Genomic DNA, 15,525 nt, shown 5'->3' on the forward strand with positions numbered 1-15,525 from the left:
TGCGAGGTTACCTACTTCAAACAGAAATGAGGCATTGTCCTTAAACAAGTCGAAACTGGACTGTTGTGCAACTTCCTGATTTTCTTCATGTGAAATGAAAGTTAAGGAAAGCAGCAGGAGTGGAGAAGTGAACTTAAACATTCCGCTGCCACCCCCCTGTTTTAGCAGGAGTGAGTTTTTGTCTCAGTTCAAAAGAGAGAAGCACGCTTTCGGACAACAGCTCTTTATAACCAGAGGGGAGAAGGTAATGTGGTTTTGTTATATGTAAGGATTTTGCACAATTTTTCTTTTAAGTTTGATGTTTAAATTCTATTGCACACATATAGCATAATCAGTTTGAAAAGATTTTAAATTGTATTCCATCTTAATGAAGGCACATTAAAGTACAGACAAAAGCTGTGGTGGTTTTATATTCACCCTTTGAAGCATTAAATTTATAGATGTATATGCAGAAAGAACAAAATAATGCAGTTCTACTCTTTGTGCTCTTGTTTAAGATAAATATAATTCATAGCGTAATCTTACATTGTAAAGTAAAGTAGAGAGAGCATATTTCTCACATTGCTGTCATCGTCTGTTTGTGTTACAGTCCTACACTGGCGGTTGGAAATGTTCGGATGTCGAAAACTGTGCACTCTGTGGCCTCTGCTACTTCTCCATGTCTCTGGAAGTGCATTCAAATTTGACATATTCAGTGAGTCATCCGAAGCAACTCATAAAATGCTTAAAATTTTGACTTGAAATTTTAATTATAGAGCAATACAATAATTCTGTACTATTTTTTTTGATGTAGAACAATAAACTAGGCAATACCTATACTATGTGCTATGTACAAATCTGTTCTGGCTGTGCTCATTCAGTTTCTGAGTGTTTGTATAACCTCTCATGGCCTTGATTACGCCTTTGTTTGCACACAGAAAGAAACCCTGAGTTGCGGGAAGGTGACGTGAGGCTCTCTGGCTCTCAGAGTGTTTCAGAGGGGCGTGTGGAAGTCTACCATGAAGGGAAATGGGGAACAGTGTGTGACGACGGCTGGGACATGGCTGAGGCCCAGGTGGTGTGTCGTCAGCTACACTTCCCCAGGGCCAAATCTGTTGTCATTGGGAAGGACTACGGACAAGGTGCCCTCTATTTCCATTTACCCCCCACCAGAGGGCAGTGAAGGTTTTGTAATGACTGACGAGCTGTGAACTGAGGTTTAACACCGTCATAATGTGCCAAGTAACAAATGTGTTGCCTTTCATTTTACCTCATAGCGTCTGGACCTATTTGGCTGGATGATATGACATGCAAAGGCACAGAGAACTATCTGTCTGCTTGCGCTTTCAAAAGCTGGGGAGTAACTGACTGCTCCCACAAAGAGGATGTTGGAGTTATTTGTGAAACAGACGGTATGTATCTAAACTCTTTCTCCTTTTATATTGAAAGCATGATGTCATCTGATCCAGTAAAAAGAAATCAAAATTTTGTGTGATGACTGCTCGTTACTCTTTATGCTCATTTTATATCAAACGTTCATCCCAATGTCTTGTGATTTCAGACGAAAACGTGACCAGGGTTGATTCGACACATTCGCTGGACCACAGCATCGGCCTGTCTGATGATCTTGGCCAGATCTTTGACAGCGGGAATGGCTGCGACTTCCTGATCTCAGTTCAGAGTGAAACTGGAAACAGGAAGGAGGACGGGACGCCGGAGGTGGTTGGGACAACGATTTGTGCGCACAAAATTATCCTCTCACGATTCCCACTCTTAAGTGTTTCAGAGGGGAAGACGAACGTCACAGTCAACGTCAGCCAATCCTGCCAACCATATTTCACCTCCTTCATCAGGTATCCTGAAATTCATATAAATATCACCCGGGTGTTATGTGAGCATGTAAAGCAAAATCACTGGAAAAACTAAAAATCTTAATCTTCATTTAAAAAAATAATTATTCTACAATCTGGTTCTCAATAGGTACATATACACCCGCAAGATGGATGTCACCTTCTCCTCTGTGCAGTGCCTCCACTGGATGGCTTCAACGTTTGGGGTCAAGCAGCTAATGGAGGACGCAGGCCGGCTGTTCTCTAAAATCCTCCCAGAGGACGCCTCATTTCACACCCAGGTGTCCCTTGCAGAATATGCAAAGGAAACTGGGGACTTTGTCCTCCAGGAGAGCTGTATTCAGTATATGGCCTGGAACTACCAAAATCTGACCAGGTCTCCTGCTTGGACCCGCCTTTCCGTCGAGCTCCTTGGAGCCCTGCTAGCCCGCTCAGACCTGGTGGTGCCAGATGAATATTTTCTGCTCCAGACCTTGGAGAGCTGGATCACAGAGAAGGGCAACTCGACCAGTTTGGAAACCCAGGTTGACCTGTTGAGCCGCATTCGTTTCCCCATGATCCCCGCTGAGAAACTATATGATCTGGAGTCCAGCTCTTCTCTCTACAGCACTCATAAGGACATGTATCGTGAGAACATGTTGAAAGCATACCAGTTTAATGTTCTGCTCTTTAGCAATCAGTCCAACTCCGTGTACAATACAGAAGGTGATTATTACCAGCCCAGAATCTACACCGCTAAACCATGGAGCACTGCTATTGGGTCTTCAACGAAAACTCCATTAAATCCAGTCCCACCCCCCTATAGTTCATACGGATATTATAGAAATGGCTATGACTATCGTTATCTTTATCCCACTGTCAGTCCATATGGTCAAACAACCAAGTTGTTCAGCACACCTGTCCACAACAGCCTGCTCTTTAAGGACAACAAGATTCAGTGGGAGGCAAACGTCTTCAAGAGCCAACGTGAATGCTCAAACCGAGGTCTGAGGTGCGAGTCGTTCCCTGTGGCAAGGCTGTTTCCCCAAAACCAGCTCACCCAGCAGAGCAACATCCTCTTTCGTAACCGGCTCCTGTTGGTCTGCCAAGGCAAGTACATCTGTCAGGTTCAGGACTTCAAAGTCAACCTGGCTTATATCGCTGTGAATGAGACCCAGGTCTCTGCCTATCCCTGTCCTGATGACCAGTACACCACCTACCAATTTGTAGTGAGACCACAGTATGTCTGATCCAGAATCAGAGCCAGGCTTAATAGTCCTCACATTTGATCAATTTGTCTGCCTATTATTCAATAGATTGCAATGATACCACAAGATTATTCATGTGAGTTTTCTTTTTTCATTAATCTCTTGTTGATTAGCTACACATGTATCACCTGGTTGGCTGTGCTTTAATTCATATCAAGCAAATAAATAAAGAGTGATTTCTAGATCCTTTTCTGTGTGTGTCATCACTTTTCTTATAAAAGACCCCATGTGTCCTTCACAAGAGCAACAGAAAATACTGATCCTCATTGGGTGTTGTGCCAGATATGAGTCTCATGAAATGACAAGTGTAAACAGGGCCAAGTTAAACTTAATCATCAGACAGATTTATAGCTTCCCTCCCCTGGACGTGTGCAGAAAGTTTCAGTTCTGGGCCAAATGCTATATTTTACGTGTGAGCTCTCTCCTAAGGTTTAATCCCAGTGTACTGAATCTTGATGTGAACCCATAATTTCTGCTGTCATGATCTCAGCCATTTTGCTTCTGTCCACCTCACAGAAGGAGAAAGGTTCATGTCATTACTTTGAGTATTTGCACGAGCAGGGATGGACTGGGACAGAAAATCGGCCGTGGCATTTTTGGACGAGGCGGCCCACAAAAATTGGTCGGACTCCCCTCACCAATACACCATTGTTCCATTTAGGGGTCAGATTAGATTAGGGGTGTGATGAAACACTGTGATGGATTTGTACAAGATTGGTGTCCATGACTACTACAAAAACAGATTTTTAGCATTAAACACATAATTTGGTGGAAAAGTCTTTATTTTTATAAAGAGAAGCACAGAATTCAGGTGGCAGGTGACAATTCACAATATAAAAATATTATAAAATATAATGCAGTAATCAGTAGCTTATTATTATTTTTTGCTTAAGTTACTTTTTTTGGACAATGCAGAGGTTTCTTTTATATTTACATTGCATTGCAGGTTTTCTTAAGTGCAAATAAACCTTTCTCATAGCATTTTTATTTATTGATCAACATTTCTTGGTTCAAATTATTTTTCAGAACATTTTTAACAAATGCTTTGCAAATGCAAAAAGTGGTGGGGACATGTCCCCAGTGTAAGTGACCCTCCCTCCCTACAGGCTGAGCTACTCCATGCTTCACCTCAACTCTCCTCCTGCTCTCTTTCTCACTCGGCCTTGTCACTTTGTCCCTCTGTTTCACTTACACAAGCCTCCTCCTCTGCCTGGCAGAGGCCACCAGAGCTCTTTTACTCCTTAAAGTGCCTGTGCCTGTTGTTTTTGCGCATTTAGCGGCAGCCGTCTGAAGAATTTTTTTGGCCGCAATGCAAGACACAGAGAGTAGGTGGGGCTAGTAAGAGATGTGATTGGGCCAGCCCAATGTCAGTATAGAAAATTACCCAATGGGCCGCTGTCAGTGCTTTATGGGCCGATCGTTGGCCCGTTTTTTAAAAACAGTTGTAAATAAATAATTTATGTTACACCATCCCCAAAGGTGCATCGGCCTGCCCGGTATACCAGATTACCAGTCCAGCCCTGTGCACAAGTGAAAAAAGGAAATAAAAGGCCTATGTTAAGTCATTGAAAAACTAGCTCAAATAAAGACTTTGACAGAGTTTGGAAAATCTGCTTATATTTCCGGCAGAGAGTTAGATGATAAGATCAATATCACTCTTGTTTGTCTGCTAAATATAAGGCTACATCCAGAAGCTAATTAGCTAGCTTAGCACAACACCACTTGTCAACATCTCAAAACATCAATAATTAACGTGCTATATTTGGTTTGTTTAATTTGTACAAAAAGCAAAGGGTAAAACCTGTTAGGCTATGTGCCGCAATGCAAGAAATAATAGGGCACAGAAACCCCTGTAAATTGTCATTTCTACATTATGTATGGATTAAAATAAATGAGATATAATGTAAATTAGTTAGCTTAAGAGGTGCTGGTAGACAATTACTGTTACCTTCAGACAGGACCGGGCTACCAGTTTTAAGTCTTTGTGCTAATATAAGCTAACTGACTACTTACTATAGCCCTATACTTAAGAGGGAAACTACTATCTTCTGATCTAACTCTGCCAGAATAACTGCAAATAAGCATGTCTCCAAAAACGTTGATTTTTTCCTTTAATTGACAAAGTTATCTGCCTCATACTCTTGTGTGACCATCAGTATGTTGTTGATGCAGTGTTGATTCTTCAAATTTGAAAGTTCTTTCTGTGTGAAATTTGTTAAATGTCACATTTATCATCACACATCACAACTTCAGACATGTTAGCTTTATTCATCATCGTCATCATCATTGGTTTTACAGGAATTTTATGAAGGATGATAGTTGTTTTCTCTTCATGAATCACGGAATCTTCCCAAGCAATTGTTTTCACCACACACCAGACTGTCTTCATCGCTTCCTGCATTTCTGCTTCACACAGCTGACAGTAAAACTTTGACACGAGCAGGCCTACATGCCTGGGCAGGTGGGATAAGCGCACACACACACACACACACATATAGCACATAGTGACTCATGAGGCTTCTGAGAAGAGTGTACGTGTGGCTGCACCAAACGGTGACATGATGATTGACTAGTTGCATAGATTACATGATCACTGTGTATATTCACAGACGCCTCCTCCAAACACACTCACGGTGTGCCAACTCATAGCAATGGTTTAGTTGGACATGGGAGAGTATGTATAGCAGCTGTGATTCATTCACAGGTAATCTTGTGTGCACAATTTAGTGTAATCACCAGGATGGAACGGGGGAAAGTTTGGATATTTCATCACTGGGTAGACTTGTTTGCTCTGAGTAATATCTGGTTGTGTTTTCATTGTTGTGTCATTTTAACTACCAAATAATTAGCCTCCACATGCTATGACATGCTTTGTGTGTTTGGTTCCCCCCAGTATTTTGAAATTCTGTTTTACTGGTTTTATGAACAATGAGGCAATCTCATTTAATTGCTTGATATCCAATGCTCTCCTGAAATTTCCCACTTTCCCCTTATGTTAGAAAAAACGTATTGTGTTGTAACAACAAAAACCCAGAACATATAAACCATTATAACAATTTACAAGAATTACACAAATTAAGTGTGACATTTTGAGTCATATATCACACACATAGTAGAGTCAAGCTATTAGTTCCTTCAGAGATAAAGGGAGCTGTATGTGTGTAAAAGGAACGTAGTAGCGAGATGGTGTTCATGTATGGCGGAAGTTAAGTCTTAAGACAGGGATTCTTAAGTGCAAATAATAACCAAAGATGCCACTTTTCACAGCTGTATTATCAAACACAGTCAAATGTGTTGGAGTAACGTTAAGAATTAAAGTCGTTCCACTATGTACACAGCAAACTCCTCTCTCCAAGTCTGACTCACGTTTCCAACTCGCCTCTCACAAGATTTCATAGCAAGAATTGTCCTTGTGCAAGACTTCTGTTTCTAGTTGAAAACAATAGGTGTCACCGGGTGTTCCTCGTAGGGATCCTTTCCATGATGTTGTCAGTGGCAAAAAGAAGCACCTTCTGTGGACATAATTTTGACGGGCGCAATTGCCCCACAGGAATATGTTGCAGCCACTGCAGCCGTGGCTGCAACATATTTACGAATATTTTTGCACTTCAGACGACCTGAGTATGTGTGAGAATATGTGAAGATAGAGTCCAGGTGTAAAAATAAAGATCTGTTTTTCTGTTGGGCTCATGGACTACTCACCTGTTTGTTTATGGGTTACCTTGGTGTTTTTTTCACCAGTTTTATCTTAACCTGCGAGTTCACTCATTAGTTCAAATAGACCTCACTAAGCATACCTCTGTCTTGTGTGTGTGCATTTGGGCCCAAAACCCCCTGTTTTTCTGTGTCAGCTGGACAGCTGACTGTAGCAGATAATGTATTTCTGATGAAAAGACAACAACAAATTGATAATAAATAAATAATAAGTGTCTGTGTTGTCTTTACAGAACGTTTTGTTGCCCCCAACCACCCAGAAAGTTCAATTAATGCTTTTCTTCTGTCTTGGTCAACTTCATAACTATCTTTCAGTGAACAGTAGATGTGGTGAAGGGGTTGAAGAGGTTAAAGACTTTCACATCACCAACCTACAGTTTGAATTGTTCATCATATCAAGTGCTACCCTAGACATCCTAGTCATGGACTGCCACCATTGTAGTGCTGTAGAAGAAATGACTGTACAATAATTTACATGTTATTTTGCAGGTCTATTACGTAAAAGTGAAAGTTCCTGTAACTACACAAATTAGTTACAGATGGCGACAATTCCACCGAAACCAACTCAAGCCACTGTCATTGTTAGACTGGTGACTAACTGTAAACTGTAACATTGTGACACCACAATGAGAGTTCAGGACATTTGACCCGGGACTCTATGGTGTGATTTTAAAAGTTTTCTTTTTCGGTCTTTTGAGCAGATGTTTTACTCCTATTCCTCCTACTCCTGAAGCAATTTCTGAAAACACTGATTCATTGTCTCACGTTGTAACAATAAAATGTGAATAGCCGCACTGATGAATGGAAAATAATGGGAATTACCCTTGGACTGTGGCTGGGTCACATCAAAACAAAGATGGTAAATAGGAGGGAGTGGACATGCAGCAGGGGGGGTGGATAGACGAAAAATCTAGGTGGTGGTCAGGTCATGTGGGATGTGTGCAGGCAGCAGGGCAGAAGGGGTCGGAGTCAGAGGATGTGGGTCACTGCCACAGCACCCACCAGTTCCCGAAATGGGACCCTCTTTTTCTGTCTTGCCAGGCACTTCCTTTTGAGAGTATTCCTGGCCTTGTAAGTCTATAATTTAAGGGATGGAGGTTCAGGCCATTCCTAAGCCCCTTTTGCCGTTTGTAGTGGGTAATGTACACAGGGGGCTGCTTACATTGCACTTCTTTGACAAATCTGCCCTCTTTCAACAAATTAAAACCAAATGTTGATACAATAATCCAGATTTTAACTGGCGAGTAAAACCTCTTTCTAAAGGGAGAGTTGCAGTGTGGGAACTAGCTCTGAATGGTCATGCTGTGAGGTCATTTGAAATATGCTCAGGAGCCGGGGATACGGCTAAGATCTGAGCAGAGCCCACCACATCAGTCAGCATCTCAGTGCAAAGGAAGCCGACTGTTTGGAGAGGGGGCGGCAGGCTTAGCCCAGGAGAAGGCGTCTGCTGTTCCTCTGATACCTTGGGTAAACTGTGGAAAGAGAAGGAAGCATATTTCTACTCATTTGGTCTTGGATGTGTCACTTCCTTCCACGCGTCTTAACTTCTGTTGACCACACTCAGCATATGTCATGTTGTCTGTGTTACGTCTTTTGTTAACGTACTGGCTTGCAAAATTTCTGACAATTTTGGTCATTTTCTTTATCTGACTGATGGCATTCCTACGCTAAAGGGAAAGATAAAATTAATGAATGTGCAAAGTTTCCATCCGCAAAAAGATACAGGGGACGATAGTCATTACAAAGATGATGATAAAGGGTTGTCCCATTTTCCCTTTCTGCTCTTACGCTCTCTCCATGCCTCCCTCTTTTTACACAGACATCAAGTAACAGAGACCTGTGGAAAAGCAACCAGGCAAAAATGCTCAACTATGGAAAAGAGCGGAAATATTTGCCAGGGTAGCCAGAAGGCCGACAGTCGGTGGCCAAATATGATGTCAGGGAGTGAGGCGGCCACAGCAGATACAGTACTCTCTCTCTCTCTCTTTCTCTCTCTCTCTCTCTCCAGCCCTTTTCATTATTCATCATCAACTCTAATCATCAAACACACCATGTCCTCACTGTGATCTCTCGCTTCTAAGCCAGAACCAACACGGGAGGCCACAAACCCAAAACTCTCGAGATCCTCAGTTTCCTGAGGTGGTGTTGCAGTGGTGAAATTTCCAACAAAAGAGCCATCTAGTTTTGTGCATAAGTAAGGGATGAGAAACAACTCAAGAATTTGACTGTAGCATAATGTTTCTTTCACAGAGGGGCGGAGGGGTTTGGGTAGCTTACGCTGAGGGAATCGCCACCAGATTGAATCTATTAAGTTTAAGGGGATGATGTCACTTCTCTCTTCTCCGGCACTCCTTCATTTTCCTCAGTATTTTCATCTGTTACAAACAGTGTTTTAACAGTTACTGAAAGTGACTGTGCATGCATTAACACTCTCACTGAATTAAAACCACAGACAACTGTGCTGAGGATTACACAACAAGACCCACATCAGTATTTTGTCATCTGTCAATAATTATTAGCATATGTTTTTAATGGTTGGTATGGATATATTTAGAACAATGTATCAAATGACGATGTGAAAGGGGTCGCTTGTAGGGATGAACCTACAGAAAATTATCCCCTTGGCTTTATGGAGCTTTAGTGAGTTCAGCTTATTGTTTAGCTGTCCGGCCTGCAACTTTACTGTTTTGGTTCACTCTCAGTGGTCTCATAGAGTCGTTTACAGTCACACAAGGCAAATGTTTTCTGTACAGTACCTGCTCAGCACTAGCTGCCAGACAAACACAGTTAGCAAATAGCTGCTGGAGCATTTAGCAGCTAACAAGGCAGACATGTCCTTCAGTAGTTGGTAGAGACTAAAAACAGAGCTAAAAGAGATTCACCATGTGGCCAGAAGCATGACTCCAAATGAATAGTAGTTTTATTCAGTAACTGTTGGGTGTGAAAATGGGCAATGGTTTGCTAACAAGTTCTCCATGTCGATTTAAAAGGTGATGATATGTCAATGTTGTTTTCACTAATTTTTTGTACTGTCCCCAAGTGGCCCAACACAAATTCAGTTATTGCAGGTTAAAGGTAGGCTACGTATTACATTGCAAAACCAGAATAAGAATCAGCTTTACTTTAACTATGTGTTCGCATATAAGGAGTTTGACTCTGGTTTTAAGTAGCTCAGATTTAGACAAAGGCTACAGCTAAAAATCAAGAACAAGAAAACTGAGCAAAGATAGGTAAAAACAAACAAAACACAGAACATATAAGCTGATTTAAAAAATAAAATAAAATATATATATAAAAACATATAAAATTCAACAATGACAAAAAACATGCAATGTCTTATACAAGTCAAGTGTTTCTGTAAATTGTAAACAAGTAGCGCAAAGAAAAAAGGGACACAAATCACAGCACAACTGTGAAAATTGTTTAACCTGTAATCATATTACATGTATTGTAAAATACTGTAAGTATTGTATTGTTACTATTACCACTGCCACCTTAGGATGGAGATCAGCGGTAGCCTACACCCTCACAGCTACTAGTCAAACAGTTAATTAAAGGAATACATTTTGGGAAATAGCCCTTCACTTATTCATTCTCTGGCAGAGACTTATTTGAAAAGATTGATACCAATTTTTATCTGCATGCTAAATATATCAGCTACAGCAAGAAGAGCTAAGTAACTGGTTAGTCCAACACAAAACCGTAAGTTGTAATTTTTAAACATTGTTTTTTGTGCGCATATTCTAAGCTAAGCTGTTTGTTGTCTGGCGCATCATATTTACCGTACACACAGGGTAAACATTTCCCAAAATATCAGAGTATTCCTCTAAATGTATTGCTGGCTGTTCATGGCTTCCAGAAAATTAGTCCTATTGATGTTGATGACCTCCCCCTGACCTTTCCTTTAACTCAAACATCAAGCCACTTTGCCATAAATTTAACTGAGCACATCCATTGTCCCCAGACAAGCAATTACAGGAATAACATGGTGATTCTCCTTTAATATGTTGAATATGAATGGCAAAACCACAAAACAGATGTCTGCTGCTTTTGTGAGACCCAACCCTATACTCACAAAGACAGTAAGATAATTTCATTTCTAATTTCAGATTCTTTCTTTTTAAGTTTTGATGATAGGTTAAGTTAATGAAAACTAAATTGAATTTGTAGATTATGGTTTATGCAAAGTTCAAGGTGAAGTTTAAAGGTAACAGGTCACGTCACGGTTTGAGGAAATGGTTACGAAGGGAAGGAAATGCATGCGTGTGTGGTTATGAGTGACCTAACATTTACTGTATGTGTCACCCCTAACGCGCAATCATCCGCATCCTCGTGCAACAGAATTGTGACACAAGCTGACCGGGACGGCGGGTGGATGTGAAAACTTCGGGAGCCCCTGACCTCCACAGTGCTGCTGTGCTCAGTGGCTGAGACCACAGCGGGGGAGGAGTCTGCTGCCAGCCTGGGGTAATAAAACGCGGCTGCTCCTGACGGTAGTGGAAAACAGATTTTTGGAGGAGTCGCACAGGAATGAACTCCCTCTCAAGCCTTGTGCATCTCATACTTTGACAAGTGGACCGTCGGTTGAAGCTGCGGACAATTTTTTTGAATCATTCCCACACGACTGCGCAACTTCCTTCACTTTTCACCTCTTTAAATTAAACACCGTACTTTTCTAAGATGACCTGGACCGCGAACAGTCGCTTTGTCACCCTGGCCATCCTGTTTCTTTGGCGAGTGGAAGAAATAGCAGAAGCCTGCAGCTGCTCCCCAGTGCATCCTCAGCAGGCATTTTGCAACTCAGACGTCGGTAAGTTGACTCGATGGGTATAAATGAGTTATTACAACGCAGCATTTGGTTATTATTTGTTGGAATGTGTGATGTCGAGGATCATTTCATTTATTTCTTTTTTGACAAATAAACTGTAAATGCTGAGAGTGGAAACTTGCCCTGCTCTTATGTTTACAATTACAGGGGGAGGAGGATGGAATTTTTTGTCTCTGTTCTTTCCACTTCCCTTCCTCTCTTTCTCTCTAACCAATCTGTTGATATTCTTGAGTCTTTATAGTGACAGAAATGTAGGCTACTTTATGGCATTTTAAAAAATCTTTTAAATTTTTGTAACTATATTCTTTGGCCTGCATTTTACTCCACAGTAGCCTATAAATTAGGCACCAAATATAAAATAGGCTCAAATGAACCGTTTTTATGATTAAAATCAAATCAATAACTTTATTACAGACTCAGGGTCCAGATCTTACCAGCAGAAATAGAGAAATACATACCCACATGCATACATACATATAGAAAACACCATGGTAAATCATGGTTTTACCCAACTAAAAGAAAAATAGATTGCATACAAAAGCCTTTCCTTTCAGTGCAAGCATCCAATCTGATCACATCTTCCTTGTTATGGAGTTTTTCTTTTGTTATTCATACTCCTTTAACTATTATTTGTGGAGTGTTACGTTTCACAAGAAAGCAGGTAGTAGGCTATTTCCCACTCGTCCTGGTGGGTAAACTGTGGAGCAAGCAATGCTAACGCAAAATAAATCATTCCTGCCAACAGGTTTATGAGGCACTTCCTTAATGATTGCTAAATGGCAATTTAATTGTCTTTCTCAAAGGCCATGCGGATACTTTCCCTTTTATTTGACCTGTTACAAAATGCTGCTTGTTGCTGCCATCAACATCTAGGCCTTGAGCTAACGGGAGTCTCAACAGTGACCAGCTTGTGTGGCTATTTAAATTGGGGTTTTCAGATGGTCTTTTTTTTTCGTTGCGAGCTGGCTCAGTGTGTGTGGTATGTATACAGAAGCTGGCTTATTCAAAGGTTTCCCTTTACCATTGGAGTCCTTGGCTCTGGAGGGTGAAGAAACCACATTATCCCGCTGGGGAGTTTACTGTAAAGGGTAGTCAGTTTTTTATTTTTATTTTAACCTTTTTCATTAAGATGATTTCAAATGCAGCCAGGTAGATAATGTAAGATACAGAGAGAGAGAATGCAGAGAATTTTAATTTTATGTGGGTCGAACTACTACAAAGGTTATAGGGTATACTAGCCTACTACTACTACTACTACTACAGTAGTCTTACTTTTAAAATGCCACATAGACAGAATTAATGACATGTGATGTTCTTGGCATGTAGACTATAGCCAGTGGCTGCTACACAGAAAATGAATGGGTGGCAGACATTGCAACGTGATGAGATACTGCGTTCAAAATGAAGGTCATTATCTGCCATTGCTTGGTCTACCTTTACTCCTTTTTTAAGTTTAGTTGAAACATTTTTATTTTAGTTTCTGGTCTTCTCTCCTCTGAACTGTAGGCGATTGACATTTGTGTTTATAATTAAAGTTATCTGGATAAAATACACTATTAGCATGTAGTATAGTAATAATTTGTGTGGTATTTCGATGCTGTTACTGCACAGTTGAGGAACCCCCTACTTAGTTTCAGACAGTTTACTGAAGTGAAAGTATTACTTAAGTTGCCCAGACATAGTCAGTTAGAGTGTCTGGAGCCATATGGAAAATTACCCAAGAACACGAGTGGCAAACTTAAGTTTTAGTGTCTCAAGTGAAAATCTTGAAAATTGGGAAGTGCAAGTTTGCAGAGTGTAAAAACAACATATTTGGGTGAGGTCATTGCATCACTGGGGCCCTTGTAGCGTCTGTTTTTGAAGATGACCCACTGTACTTCATTCTCTTTGTAGGGGGCAAAGTCAAGACACACTGAAGAGAAAAGGGTAAAAGTATAGATTTAGTATAAGTAGGTAGCAGAGTAGAGACATTCATCTGAAAGTCAGACTAGTTTTAAATGGTTACTTTCCACCTCTGCTCCTAGTTGACCATATATTTGTATTTTACTAGAGCCTGGCTTAGTTTTTTCCTCCATTCCAATCTAACAAAACAAAATACTAGCCCAGCTATAGTTGTAAACATGTAGTTAGTTCCATTTATCTTGACAGACAGAGCAGGAACAAAAAATTCCCTCCTCATAAATTGAAATCCATCCCTTGGGTCTTTGGCCGAGGCAGAGGAATTTCTGGGCGGTCATATGCTGCGGTCATTATCTATTTGCCGTTGCTTTCACAATTCTTGGTGATTGTAGAGTGTACTTGTGCCGCCATTTGTGAAGAAGGAAGCCAAGTTGTCGGAGATCTTGAAAGAAGAATCTAGCTTTAATGTGACTTCCGGTATAAACACAGCCCTGTGCTGCAAGCTGTGTAAACAGAGCTGGCATTAAAACTAGACTGAACGTGTGCATGCGCTCACCAACAGCTACTTCAAAACCCCGGTGTCACCGGTGATAACGCATTGCATTGGATCTGTCCAGCAGGTTCATTCACTGAAGCAAAGAAACTTGGTCATCTGTGTCGTCATGTGAAATCCACAAGTGGAGGGAGGAGAAAACATCCAAATGTCAAGTAAACAGTAAAAATGTGGTGCTGGAAAGACAAACTATTAGCTTATTTTGACACTGACGGGATGACGGAGGTGTCAAACACCATGAAATTCCATTTTTAAAAGTAAACAAATTAATAATGGTGGCTTGAATCCGTGCTTCCTTGGAGAGGATGAGCCGAGGAGTCAGTTTGAATTTGTAGACCAGTTTTTCTCACTCAAAGTCTGACCACTTTGTGGCTTCTTGGGAGAAAAAATGGATGTACAGGCCCTGCAATTACATGACATGCATCTGCTTTCTTCTCTTTGTCTCCTTGTTTTTTAAAGCACTCCCCTGGCCACAATACTACACACAAATTAATGTGTTTATTGTTTGAGTAACTAGAGATGGTTGCTTTTTTCTCTTTTTTCTCCTTTTATTCCCAGCTTTTCTGAAACGTATGATTTTTAAAAGGGCTTGGTCAGCCTGTTCCAGTAAACGCCGTCATGTCCTGTGAGAATTAGGCCCACATTGTGTATTGGCACAGAAAACTAAGTGATATTTCTAAATTACTTCAGCTAGAGGCGTTAAACACACACTGTACCACCCCAAGTATTAACTTATGGATCATGATTAGGGCTTCAGTGGAGGGGGCTTGGCAAAATAACAGCTTGTTTTTATTGATTGATTTATTGATTATTACTTATTATTATTGATTATTACTTATTACTGAAACAGCTGGAATGTGGATGTTCTGCAAAATAATGAATGGGAGAAAACATCTCTAACATTTAAAATCATTATAATCTGTTAACGATTGGTATCAAATATAGTCTGTTTTTATGATGTTGAACGCCATTTAAAGAGTTAACCCTTGTAAAGTAGTTTTAAAGCCCAAATGCTCAAATGATATATATCAGTCACATAAGCCCTACATTTCAGTGTTTGTTCTTTTTTCACCTGTCCTACTTTACGCTGGTAGAAGTGATCTGTGTGTGATTCTGCTCACTCAGGAGAAGGGGATTACCACTAATCCACTCTGTAGCCAGAGAAGTTGGAGAGTTTTCTCAGCACTATTCGCTGCATGTGTTTTAAAGGAGTTTGTGATTTGTTTGTAGACCAGAATCATTTCCACTCGGGCAGTTTGTCATTCTAAATCGTGCCTGTAGTGTGTGCAGCTGGTTTGTCAGTAGGCTATGTGTCTGGTTGTGCTACTTTACAGCAGCTCTGCAGGTCACAAAAAAAGGACACAGCTTGCACAACTCAGTATTTTGCACATTTTCCTGGCTGCAAACGGACCCCCCCCCCCCCCCCCCCCCCCCCCCCCCCCCCCCCCCCCCCCC

At 40.9% G+C, this 15,525-nt stretch overlaps 2 protein-coding genes across 2 annotated transcripts in view; both read left to right on the plus strand.

The window, feature by feature from the left end:
- Window positions 1–106: 106 nt before the first annotated feature.
- On the plus strand, window positions 107–3,258 carry LOC123963398 (galectin-3-binding protein A-like). Its single transcript, XM_046040236.1, has 6 exons — window positions 107–244; window positions 590–694; window positions 918–1,121; window positions 1,257–1,391; window positions 1,541–1,832; window positions 1,960–3,258. Exons 2-6 carry the CDS (start codon window positions 610–612, stop codon window positions 3,056–3,058), a joined length of 1,815 nt encoding a protein of 604 aa, XP_045896192.1. The 5' UTR covers window positions 107–244; window positions 590–609; the 3' UTR covers window positions 3,059–3,258.
- Window positions 3,259–11,284: 8,026 nt separating this feature from the next.
- The window catches only part of LOC123965871 (metalloproteinase inhibitor 2-like), a 7,689-nt gene continuing 3,448 nt past the window's right edge, over window positions 11,285–15,525 (plus strand). Inside the window, exon 1 of the mRNA XM_046042201.1 lies at window positions 11,285–11,600. Within this exon, the coding sequence (XP_045898157.1) occupies window positions 11,471–11,600 (130 nt within the window). The 5' untranslated portion in view covers window positions 11,285–11,470. The remainder of the gene's footprint in view (window positions 11,601–15,525) is intronic.

This window comes from Micropterus dolomieu, linkage group LG02 (assembly GCF_021292245.1).
Source record: "Micropterus dolomieu isolate WLL.071019.BEF.003 ecotype Adirondacks linkage group LG02, ASM2129224v1, whole genome shotgun sequence".
NCBI lineage: Eukaryota > Metazoa > Chordata > Actinopteri > Centrarchiformes > Centrarchidae > Micropterus > Micropterus dolomieu.

Bases quoted from the DNA above. Each gene is read 5' to 3' on its own strand.
- LOC123963398 (XM_046040236.1), top strand. From the start codon at position 610: ATGTTCGGATGTCGAAAACTGTGCACTCTGTGGCCTCTGCTACTTCTC. The intron at 695-917 runs GTGAGTCATCCG...GTTTGCACACAG, and splicing joins ATTCAAATTTGACATATTCA to AAAGAAACCCTGAGTTGCGG. The intron at 1,122-1,256 runs GTGCCCTCTATT...TTTACCTCATAG, and splicing joins TGGGAAGGACTACGGACAAG to CGTCTGGACCTATTTGGCTG.